General features: G+C 39.8%; 1 protein-coding gene across 1 annotated transcript in view; it reads right to left on the bottom strand.

The window, feature by feature from the left end:
• Ltn1 (listerin E3 ubiquitin protein ligase 1) overlaps positions 1-12,051 on the bottom strand; it is a 62,622-nt gene that overhangs the window by 28,684 nt on the left and 21,887 nt on the right. Inside the window, exons 12-18 of the mRNA XM_048422525.3 lie at positions 9,105-9,291; positions 8,369-8,605; positions 6,839-6,992; positions 5,507-5,651; positions 4,293-4,479; positions 1,276-1,435; positions 95-199 (exon numbers count right to left, since the gene is read on the bottom strand). Coding sequence (XP_048278482.2) covers positions 95-199; positions 1,276-1,435; positions 4,293-4,479; positions 5,507-5,651; positions 6,839-6,992; positions 8,369-8,605; positions 9,105-9,291 — 1,175 coding nt within the window. The remainder of the gene's footprint in view (positions 1-94; positions 200-1,275; positions 1,436-4,292; positions 4,480-5,506; positions 5,652-6,838; positions 6,993-8,368; positions 8,606-9,104; positions 9,292-12,051) is intronic.

The following is a 12,051-nucleotide window of genomic DNA, read 5'->3' as shown; positions in this document are numbered from 1 at the left end:
CCAAACCTTGTTTTCTTGATTCACTACACTGTTTGCTAATCACAGATGGCCAAAGTAACCAATTACAATAGTAAACAGCAAAGTGGAAGAATACCTTTCTTTTCTTTTATAATATGGTTTTACTTCATCAGATGAAATAATTCGGGAAAGTATCAACTTAGCAATAATAAGAGACCAAAGTGTGCCATTTTTTCTAGATCTAAAAAAAAAGAGGCAAAAAAAAACCAGATGATAAATACAGATATATAGATATAGGTATGTATCAGTCATTCTGAAAAGTGTTAGGATTTTAAAACACTGATTATCACGTTTCCTTTTACAGAATAAATTTGGATCACTAAGTTATCCAAAACTTTGTACCCGACTGCCACTAATTTCTAAAGAACTGGGAGTTTAGGTAATTCTTCACAACAGGAGCTAAGCTTTTACTCCCAGGCAATTTCAAATACCTCAAGATCCTTGAGAAGACCTTAAACATCTGACTTGAAGATCAGAAGAAACAGCTGGGAAAAGGCTACCTCCCAGAGAGTAACTCAGAGTCTCAGTGAAGGGCAAAGAAGCACTAATAAAACCCTAAGGGACTGGGTTGGGTTTATTTTGGCTACCTGAATTCTGCCATGTAGATCAGGCTGTCTCTAACTCACAGAGATCTACCTGCCTACTATCTTCCCCCAAGTGCTGGGATTAAAAGCCTGCTTCATTATGCCCAGCAAGATCAAAGTTACAGTATGGACCAGCATTAGAGGGGAAGTTTGGTATCCTCACACTGTAAAGCATATTCAAATTACTGGTAAAAAGAAAAATGCCATTTCAAAAAGCTAAGTATCTAACTACTATAATGCTACACGGACTGTTTTCATAACCCATTTTCCTCATCCAGGGAAGAGAAACTCACGGCTACAACATTAAGAAACATCTAAATTACAGGTACAGTTAAAGTACAGGTTATATTTGAAAGCAATGGTACTGTGAGACGATGGTTTGTACCCTGTCAATTGTATTGTTACACAATGTAACAAATTAAAACAATGCCTACAGGCTTCAAATTCTTTCATCTTCTGCCACCTCGATGAAGTTATGAATAAGAGGCAAAATCCAAATACTCCCCTAAAAGAGTAAATCAAATATTTAAAATCTCTAAATTGAATGCTTACTATTAAAAGGGATTAGGTCAATGATCTGACTGAAACAAAAGCACAAACTGGGCTTACATTTTGTAGAAGGGAAAGTCATACACAAATAATTATTTTAAAACAAACTGAAGGGGAATCCTACCTGTTAAACAACAGCTGCAAGAGGCTGGATGTGTTACCAAGCACGGATAAGCTGTCATACGTTATATTCATTGTTTGAAGCATTACACAAAATCCAGTCAGAAAAGATGGTGGATTGTCAAGTTCTTCACACCACTGCAGTGAATACAGCAGCTCTGCAACTAACAGAATGGGCACAGCTGGTTACCAAAGGCACACAGTGTACAGAACCCCAGGCTGACTCAACTGCCACGTGCAATCTAAGCTTGCGGAAACCTGAGAGTGGGGCTCTCCTTTGTCTCTTTCAGAACTCCCTGTCCTGGGGCAGGCTGGAGTCCTACCTTCCTGTAATGCAAGGAGAAAGTCAGCAGGTCACTAAGGGCATTGAAAACATGGTGGTGAGAACAGGAGGAAAGCAATCGTTTAACAAAGTAATTGTTGTTTATCCCACAATCTAAACTTCTGCAGTGGGAAAGGACACTGAAGCTCACCCAGGGAAAGGACCAAGAGGACCCGTCACCTGGGTCTCTCCTTGAGCTGATATCCATTAGATGACTTAAAATGCCTGCTCTGGCAATACTATTTGCCTTACTGGGGGCAACACTGCTCTGAACAAGGCTCAACAGCAACTCCGCTAAATACTCAATTGTGTTTCCCCAGTTGATTTCTGCTGGGAATTTGTAAGCTTATTTTGAAGACGCTACCTTTTGTTTACTCTCTCCACTGAGCTGCTCCAGTCATCTCTGCTAGCCGCTATGAGTGCTCCAACTGAAGATGTTTTGCTAACTATCCACTACCTATCAGGTACTTGCTATTTCTTCATTCACCTTTGCTTTCTATGCAAGTAATAAATGTGCTCACTCAGAATCTAAAGCACAGACATCATAGATTCTCTGCCATACAGATCACATGGTGGCTGGCCCTTGAAATACTTTCACTCCTCTACCCACTTTTAACAACTGTGCTCACTCAGGTGCCAGCTAGTTCTCAAACTGCTTTGAGGTAAGAAAGTGATACTGTCGGTCATAAAGCAGTACCTTTGTCAGTGGCATGTACTTATAGTACCAGACAGACACCCAAGAGGCTGAGTTGGGAGAAATTAGAAACCAGCACGGCAGCCGGGCAGTGGTGGCACACACTTTTAATTCCAGCACTCAGGAGGCAGAGGACGGCAGATCGCTGGGAATTTGAAACCAGCCTGGTCTTCAAAGTGAGTTCTAGGACAGGTTCCAAAGCTACACAGAGAAACCCTGTCTTGACAAAACAGTATGACACATTAGTGCGGCCCCATGTGAAAACAAATAACACTCCTGTTCCCAACAGAGCCCGAATTTACAAGACACTGAAAGAAGCTAGCTAGTACTATGGCAAAACTGGTAAGTCACTCAAAAGTAAAAGAAACTGGGCCAAGAGTGGTAGCACACCTCTAATCCTGGAAGAGGCAGGCAGATCTCAGGGAGTTCAAAGTCAGCTTGGTCTACAAAAAGGGAAGGGCTAGAGAGATGGCTCAACAGTTAAGAACATTTGCCAAGTTTGTTTCTCAGCACCCACGTCAGAGAGCTCACAGTCATCTGTAGCTCTAACGCCAAAGACTCGAACCTGCATTCAAGTGGATATACTCACATATACACATCTACACAATTAAAAATAAAAATAAATTCTAAAAATCAAAACCACAAGAAAAAAGAAAGAACAACTAAGAGGTTATGAGACCTTAGAAGAGAACTTCATGCCAATTCGGCAAAACCATGATCCAATGTAAACTACCAAGGTAAAATTGGAGGGGGTAAAGGGGAGACATGCCTTTAATCCCAGCACTTAAGAGGCAAACAAAGGAAGATCTCTGTGAGGCCAGCCAGACCAACAAAACAAGCAAACACATGTCCCAGTAACAGATCGCTCTGCAGTGGACTCTCTTAGCACTGTTGTGAGAATGAAAGGACCATGAATCGAGCAGGAACTTCACCATCCCAGGTTTCTAGCACAGAGATGGTCAAAACTCTTTCAAAGTCATGCAGGTTGCAGGATCAGGGGTCTTGAAATCTGACCCTACCTTAACAAGCACTCTTAAGTCAGCAGAGGCAATCACAGTATTTAACTGGGAGCCGACATGAAGACTAAACATCTTGATTTGGATATAATGGCTCAGACCTGTAATTCTAGCAACTTGGGAGATAGAGGCAAGTCCATTTTTCTGAGTTTGAGTCCAGTCTGGTCAACAGAGTAAGTCTGAGGACAGCTAGAGCTGTACACTGACACCCTATCTCAAAAACACCAATGACTAGAGAAAGAGGACAATGATTATCTTCACACTTGGTAGGCTGAGGCAAGCTGAGATTTTTGCCTCGAAATGAAAGAAAGGTGGGGGCAAGGGGCTAGAGGTGTGGCTCACTGGTTAAAAGCAGTTGCTGCACTTCCTGAAGACTGTGTTCAGTTCCCAGCACCCATGCTAGCCCACTCAAAACTCTCTGTAACACTGGCTTTGATGGTGATCTGAAGTGGTCTTCTGGTTTCCAGGAACACTGGCGTGTAACTTAAAAACTGATAACCCAACAAGAATAAATTATCATTTTTAGTCTCACATTTGGACAGACTCTGAGAGATGTTAACTAAATGTGGCACTCAATAGTCAAATAAAGTTTCACCTTTCTTCCACAGAGCATGAGCCCCTCCCATGTATGCAAATTTTCCATCTTGAATACTATTGTGTACAGGATAGACCTACAGTGCTATGAATGGGGACATTTGCTGGGGTTCTAAATATTCTTGAGATTCAACATTTAGCCTCTATCTGCCGAGGAAATAATGACCCACAAGAACTTTCAGAATCCTGACAGAACAGTCACCATCACACCTGCTTTCTTCAGGGCATGCGTCATAGGATCTTCTTACTCTGATGCTATGCCAGCTTGAAGAAACAACTGATTGTACACCCAATTATGCTGGATGGCTAACAATATTATAGCAAGCCTAAGGAAAATTATAAGTTCTGTTTATGTATACATTTACTTAGCTATCTGGATCTTCATACATACTCACTTATTTTCTCAAGGACATTGTTTTCCAGGACTATTTTCTTTTTCTGAGCAATCAAGACCATTTTGCTCAATAGTGATGACATGCACAGATGACTAGGAAGAATCTGTGTATCCTGTTCCTTAAAGTCAGTCTTGAAGCATTCATAATTTAAACTCAATCTTCCCTCTAAAAGAGGTCTGTGTAGCCACTGCAAACAGAACACACTAAATTATTTGCAAATTCATTACATATTCCAAATTATTATTTAGAGAGTTCCAATTTTTACTCATGTATTCTTTTTGTTCAAATGAGACGATTAGAATATGTAGTTTATGTAAATCCTCAGTAGTTCAGAAGTTTGGTTTTTATCAGCGCAGTCATCAACATTTCTTTAAGGTCCCCCTAAGACAGAACCAGACCATATTCCTCTTTACACGAGGCTATACCTCTGTCAAATGATACACTTGCATTAATAACACCTCTGTGTAATATTCAGAGATGTAAGAGTGATGCAAGAAATGCTTTTAAGCCAGGTGGTGGTGGCACACACCTTTAATCCCAGCACTTGAGAGGCAGAGGCAGGATCTCTGTGAGTATGAGGCCGGCCTAGTCTATCTACAAAGTGAGTTCCAGGACAGTCTACAGAGAAAGTCTATCTTGAAAAACGAAAAGAAAAACAAAAAAAAAGAAGGACGGAAGGAAGGAAGGAAGGAAGGCAGGCAGGCAGGCAGGCAGGCAGGCTTTTGCGGTAGCTTGAATGTAACTGGTCCCCATAATCACATATGGAGTGGCATTATTAGGTGTTGTAACAAGGTGTGGCTTTGTTGGAGTGGGTACAGCCTTGTTGGAGGAAGTGTGCCACTGAAGGGGCAGACTTTGAGGTTTCCTATGCTCAGAATACTGTCCAGTGTCTCAGTCGACTTCCTGCTGCCTGTAAGATGTAAGACTCTCAGGTACTACTCCAGTACACCTCCTGCCTGCATGCTGCCATGCTCCCCATCATGATAATGGACTAAACCTCTGAACTCTAAGTGAGTCCCTCAATTAAATGTTTCCCTTATAAGAGTTGCCGTGGTTGGTCATAAGCATGACCAACAACAGAAATAATAATCATGATAGCAACAGAAATCCTAAGACAGCTTTTAACTGTTTTTTTCTTCTCCTGGATAAAAATAATGAATCATGCATGAAATAGAAATTTCAGAATGAGATGGCACTCTGTATGTTAAACATACCTGAATAGGAAGAGACCGCCTCATCTTCTCCCACTCACTGTCACTGGGCATTACACCTCCAATATAGACTTCAGGAAGGGAAGTATCCCCGCTCTCTACAAGAGTATTCAGCAGGTCACCAACAGCAGTCAAGAGGACCTGAAGACTAGGAACAATGCAGAGAACTGCTGCAGTTAAGGGACAGCTGGGCTCAACAATCTAGTACACATTAAAGACATCGATCAGAGACACAGCCAAGCTGAGCAGAGACAGGAAAAGAGAAAGTGGATCTTCCTACCCCTCACAACACCTAAGACACACAGAATCAAAACTACGGGAATAATCAAACTTCTATAAGGTGGAACTGAGTGATGCTTCTACCTCAGGATGTGGAAGATGACCATTTTTAGATATGGAATATTTGAAATACAACTATGTTACTGAATGATAAAAACATCTGAACCAACCCCAAATTTACTATATGCATTATTTCAAGTTCATTATATGAACAGCTATAAAAAATATTCCTATAAACCAGAATCTTAAAAATAAATAACCAAGGACAATTAGAATGTATGGGTAGCCATAAAAGATCACAGTTAACAATCCAAAATCTTTAATACAGAGTAATACCACAATCATGCCACTGACCAAAGGTAGTTCAGCAGAAGAATAATTGTTTAATAGACAGTTGAATAGTGTCAAGACAAAATATTTTTTGAAAAATCTGGACTATCTAGTTTTGGAAAGTTCTATGTTTCTATGAACTGTCTGATCTATTTGCTATTATTGAAAATGTATTAATAAGGTTAGAGTTACTTCAGTCAAAAAAAAACAAGTGCAATGTGGAACATATACTTCCATGTATTTACACAAACACACACATACATACATACATACATACACACTGTGGTAGTTTGAATGTAATTGGCCCACATAATCTCATAGGAACTGGCACTATTAGAAGGTGTGACTTTGTTTGAGTGGGTCAACCTAGCTAGCAGAATGTGTCACTGTGAAGTGGGCTTTGAGGTTTCTTATGCTCAGAATACCGCCCAGGATATCAGTCAACTTCCCGTTGTCTCCAGTGCCACTTCTGCTAGCACACCACTTGATGATAATGCACTAAGTCTCTGAAATTGTAAGTGAGCCCTCTCAATTAAATGTTTTCTTCATAAGAAAAAAAAAACAGATTGGAATTCACAGTAATCACAACATTTTTTCTTTTTAAGACCAGGTTCTCCCCACACAGTCCAGAATGGCCTCAGAGCTGTAATCCTGAGTGCTAGGAGTACGGGCGTGAGCTATCACAGCCAGAGTGAGATCTTAAATAAAGGTGGACAAAAAGGTTACCTCGTGTTATCCAAAGCTGAAGACTGAACCTGGTCCTTCAGCCACAGGACAGACAAACGGAGGAAAGCACTCTGCTCACGTGCGCTTGCAGTTTGATGAACCAATAGATTTATGCCAGAGAGCAAAGTATTTTTCAGTTTACAGATCAGAAAATCTAAAAATCAAAAAATTAGCAATAATTTGTAATTTCACTGAATGAACTAATCAGTATAAAACATCTGAAACAAATTTGCTGCAGATCTGAGATCTTAAAATGTTATTTTAAAACAAAATACAAAATTAAACTCTCTTTACCAAAAATAACTGTCATATTCACGCAATACAAGCTTTACCATAATATAAAACGATAGGACAGCTGTTTTCGCTATCCTGGGCTTCTTCACCAATAGGAGCTGTCCTGTGAGGAGTGCAATTACAAGTTATCTTTTCTAACAAAAAATCTAAGTATTAAAAAAAGGATTAGAGGAAGAGAGCTATGTGTTAACATTATTTTTATTTATTGTTCTTTTTTAAGACATGGTCTCCCTGGGTAGCCCAGGCTAGAGCTCACTACGTGAATCAGGTTGACCTCAAACTCACAGAGACCTTCCTGTCTTGGGCTCCCTAGTGCTGGGATTAAGGCATGCACCACCATGCCCAGTCTCACCAACATTATTTTTTACGTCCCTTTCCTAGGTAAACTTAGTCCTCATAACGCAATCTCAATTTCATTCTTCATACATCAAGATACAATGATTTTTACTATAATAAAAAAGATGCAGTATTATTATCCCTTCCTAAGTAAGGAAATTGAGCCATCAAGAGATTAGGTACAATAGGCATGGTGGTGCATACCTTTAATCCCAGCACTGGAGAGGCAGAGGTGGACAGATCTCTCTGAGCTCAAAGCCAGTTTGGTCTACACACAGAACAATATACTGAAACTCTGTCTCAGAAAAAGAAGGAGAAGGAGAAAGAGAAAGAGTGGAAAGGTGGAAGAGAGGAAGAAAGGAAGGGAGGGAGGGACAGAGGGAAAGAAAGAAGGAAAAGAAAAGAGCAGGGGTTAGCAGGCTGGTAATGTGTCTTCAGCACACAAAGCCTAAGTACCTGAATTCTACCCCTGGCAGTCATGGAGTAGCAGAGAGCCACTCCTACAAGCTGTCTGTGCTGACCCCCCCCACACAGCAGCACACACTCAGGAACCACAGATGCCCACACACACCTGCACGCACACACAAAGTAAGTGAATGTAATTGTAAAGGAGATAAAGCACCCTGTTAGTGCTACTGAGTGAAGAGGCTAAGATTCTACGTCATCCAGTATGGCCTTTCCACACTGTTTCCTTAATATCAATCACACACTTTAGAAATATCATCTGTAGTTTATTTTTAGCCTTATTTTAAGAACAAAAACATGACAGTGCTATTTTCTCAAAATTCTTAAAACTAACAACCATATTATGAGTCAATTAATAAAGCCTGGGCACTTACACTCACTATGCAGGTCAGAGCCGGAGATTCCCAACAAAACATTTGAGCAGTAGGCTATTACCTGGCAAATGTGTTTGTTCTTTGCTCTGAGCGCACAGCTGAAAGAGAGTTAATAACAGATCTTCAGATGATGGCATTAGCAAGCCTCCTGTTGAGCTGAAATAGCTATAGGCCACATCACAGACAAAAGACATCAAAGAGGCACTATTTTCAGCTTCTGATAAGTCCTTTGTTTTGGATAAAGTTTCATGAAGTTTAACAATAATTCTTCCAACATATACTTCTCCAATCAAGTAATCTACAAGGGGAAAAATCCAAATAGACAAATATAAATAACAGCACATTTTGAAATATTTTACCCTGGACTAGCAATCATGTAGATCTTTCTCATGTTTTATATTTGTTTTTTTAAAGTCATGTATGTACATATTAAATGACAAAAAACATTTAAAAAGTCAATCTGCCCTCTAACACCTAAAAACCCTCAAATTTTATAAAGCAATTTTAAAATAAAACCCAATAACTGTCTACAAAATTAAAGAGTGGCTAGCTATGTTATACTTAAAGAACTTTAAATCAAAATTAATAATAGATATCTCATATATACACACACACACATATATATATATATAAATTATAACATATCATTCAAGTCATACCATGTAATGAACACGGTATTTATAACAAATGCATTTGAGAAAACAGCTCCTAACCAACAGTATTCAAGTTAAAAGCATGGAACCTCTAGGAGGCAGAAAGAATTATCAATCCTGCTATAAACAGAAGCGTGTCCCTACCGTTTTTAACATGCTGTGACAATGCTAGTCTTAGCAGAGTCCACTGCTCTGAGGAGTGGGGTTCTGAAGATGAGGGCTTCAAATCCTGACCACAGAGACAGTCTGCCAAGGCAACCAGTTTCTCTCCAAGAATACTGCCTTTTAGCCAAGGAGTTACTAAAGCATGTTTGTCTGAACTGGAACATGCCTAAAAAACATAAAATTAAAGATTAGTAGCAAGATCAAAAGGTGCATCCAGATTACTATGTGGCTCCTACTGGCTCCCTCCATCATGTGGTCCCAACTCTCCCCTCTACTCTTCCTCCTTCCCAAGTTCTGGGAAGACTACTGTCTTCTCTGCCCCACCCCTCAGTAACCCAGCAATAATCATTCCTATGCTTTGTTATGCTACCCTCCAACCACACAAATTCCCACATATCAAATGATTATTTGAAAATCAGTACAAATCCCACCTGTTTTTCAAAACCTCTGCATCCATTCTAGACCACGAAGAACACTACTCCACGACTTCTGACCTTTTTTTTTTTTTTGGTGTTTTAAGACAGAGTTTACTCTGTGTAACAGCCCTGGCTGTCCTGGAACTCACTCTGTAGACCAGGCTGGCCTCGAACTCCCTGAGATCCACTGGACTCTGCCACCAAGTGCTGAGATTAAAGGTGTATGTTACCACTGCCCAACTAAGATCTTTTCTTTTTAAGAGGATACCAGTTCCCCTAGAACTGGAGTTATAAGCAGTTATGAGCCACCATGTGGGTGCTGGGAACTAAACCTGTGTCCTCTGGAAGAGCAGCCATTGCTCTTAACCACTAAGCCACCTTTCCAGATCCTTACTTCTGACTTTCTAAAGCACTTACTGGAAAGTATTATTTCATGTCTCTGTGTCTTGTCTTTCCAATGAGTTCCTTGCCAGAGATAGTTTTAAACTCCTTTGATACCTGCTACCAACCCTGAAGTTATGTTCAATGAACAATGATGAATTCTGAAGATAGATCTATAAATAGCCTCATAACAGTATACTTTTGTTCATTAATCTTTCTAAAGTTAAAAAACAATAACAATTAATTCAGTATTAACCATGGGGTAAACTATTTCCCCAGAGTCTCTGAAACAGAGAGCAGAGGGCCAAGTATCTAACAGGAACTTTTTATTTCCACTGAGTGGAGAAGTGAGAGAAAAAACTTGTAAATCCACCCCCAAAACCATGCTTATCCATGTTCCCAGAGCTTCTTTTGCTTTAAAGGCTGAGAAGAAAGGAATTTGCAACTTGGTTCATTTCAAAGCAATCTGGAAAAAGAAAAGAAAACCCAAGTGCACATTGGGTAGTGACTAAAAACTGCTTATCTCTTATCTCTTATGTTAAAAAAATATAAATAAGAGCTTACAATTCAATCTAAGCCTTATCATTAAACTAGTCTTATGACCTTTGACAAATCTTTCAACCAACCAGGGCCTACTTCCTAATTTGTAAACTCTATGTTTCTCTCTTGGCAGAGAATCTTCTCAATAAAATGACTCTCAAGTTACCAAGACACGAGGGTTAGAGGCCAGAAAGGCTATGCAGCTGTGAGATGCAAGGACAGCGAGGGGTCGCGGACACCCAGGGAACCGGGACCTTACAAACACTGCACAGGAAGATGGTCTTCTAAACCAATACAAGCGCCTGCTGACCTGGCAGATACAGCAGGGGTCAAATGGATGGACACACGTTTACTCTTTCTTTTCTTTACGTTTAAACATTATGTTTGTAAACATTACGTTTGTGGGGTGTATGTATGTGAGACAGACAGACATGTCTACTTATTATATGTGTATGGACACACAACCTATAACAAAGTGTGGACATCAAAGGACAAACTCCAAGAACTGGTTCTTCCCTTCTACCATGCGGGTCCCTCAGATGAAGCCCAGGCCATGAGGCTCTGCAAACACATGTACCCACTAAGCCTGTATCCGTTTACTTCATCAAATTACTGACTCTTCCTATTTTGAGTCAAGGCTTATCAGCAGCTAACTTGGCCTTTCAGTAGCTTGCTCACAGACTACTAAATAAACAAGTGTGAACAGTGCGCTTAGAAAGTCACAGGTTTCAGAAAGAGTAGAAAATCATTGTTACTATAATTCTCAGTAAACAGTAAAAATGATTCCGCACTTATATTTTGTCAAAGGTAAACTAATTGGTGGAACTGGGAATCACTGAAATAAACACAATTGAAAGGGTTTTTGTCTAATATTTTAATTTTTGTGAAGCTAAGAATCAAGCTTAAGGCCGCAAACAAACTTGGCAACTGCTCTACCTCTGAGCTACACTAACAACTACAATGTAGTTTCACAAAACAAAGTTTGGGGGAATTAAGACTGAAGCACAGCTCAATGACAGAGTGCTTGCTTAGCATGTGGGAAGCTTTGGGTTTAATCCCCAACAAAGAAAAAAGAAAAGAGAAAAAAATTGTTAAGATAGCTAATTATATTTTGTATTTTTTACTATTTTAAGTAGAAAAACATAAATGCATATAAAATAGAAAAATGAGCCAACATTCTGTGAGGGTCTCTTAAGTAACTGATTATAAGCACTCATAGCTGAAATTTCGTTAGGCCATTTACATCATCATAGGAAAGAAGACTAAAGCCATTTTAAAATGTCTAGACTGCTCCTTTGATTTCTTCTCATTACTTTTATTAGCAGTTTTCTTGTTTAATAAAATGGCAAACTGTACAATGCTGAAACACCCTCACCTCCTCAGTGGTACTCCAGACAGGGAAAGAGGCTGCAGACATGTTCTAGTTGGAGCTAGCACCATGCATTCACTTCTACAGAACACAAAGGGCGGAAACCTGCGAGCCTCAACTAGACAATGATACACAATGTTCCATCAGCTGCTAAGAAACAAACTGGATTCCTCAGAGCCAGTTTGCCATAACTTACACAGTAAGGATGTGCTCTATCAGA

This window comes from Myodes glareolus, chromosome 2 (assembly GCF_982192425.1).
Source record: "Myodes glareolus chromosome 2, mMyoGla1.1, whole genome shotgun sequence".
Classification (NCBI taxonomy): Eukaryota; Metazoa; Chordata; class Mammalia; order Rodentia; family Cricetidae; genus Myodes; species Myodes glareolus.
This window is presented reverse-complemented; position numbering and strand designations above follow the sequence as displayed.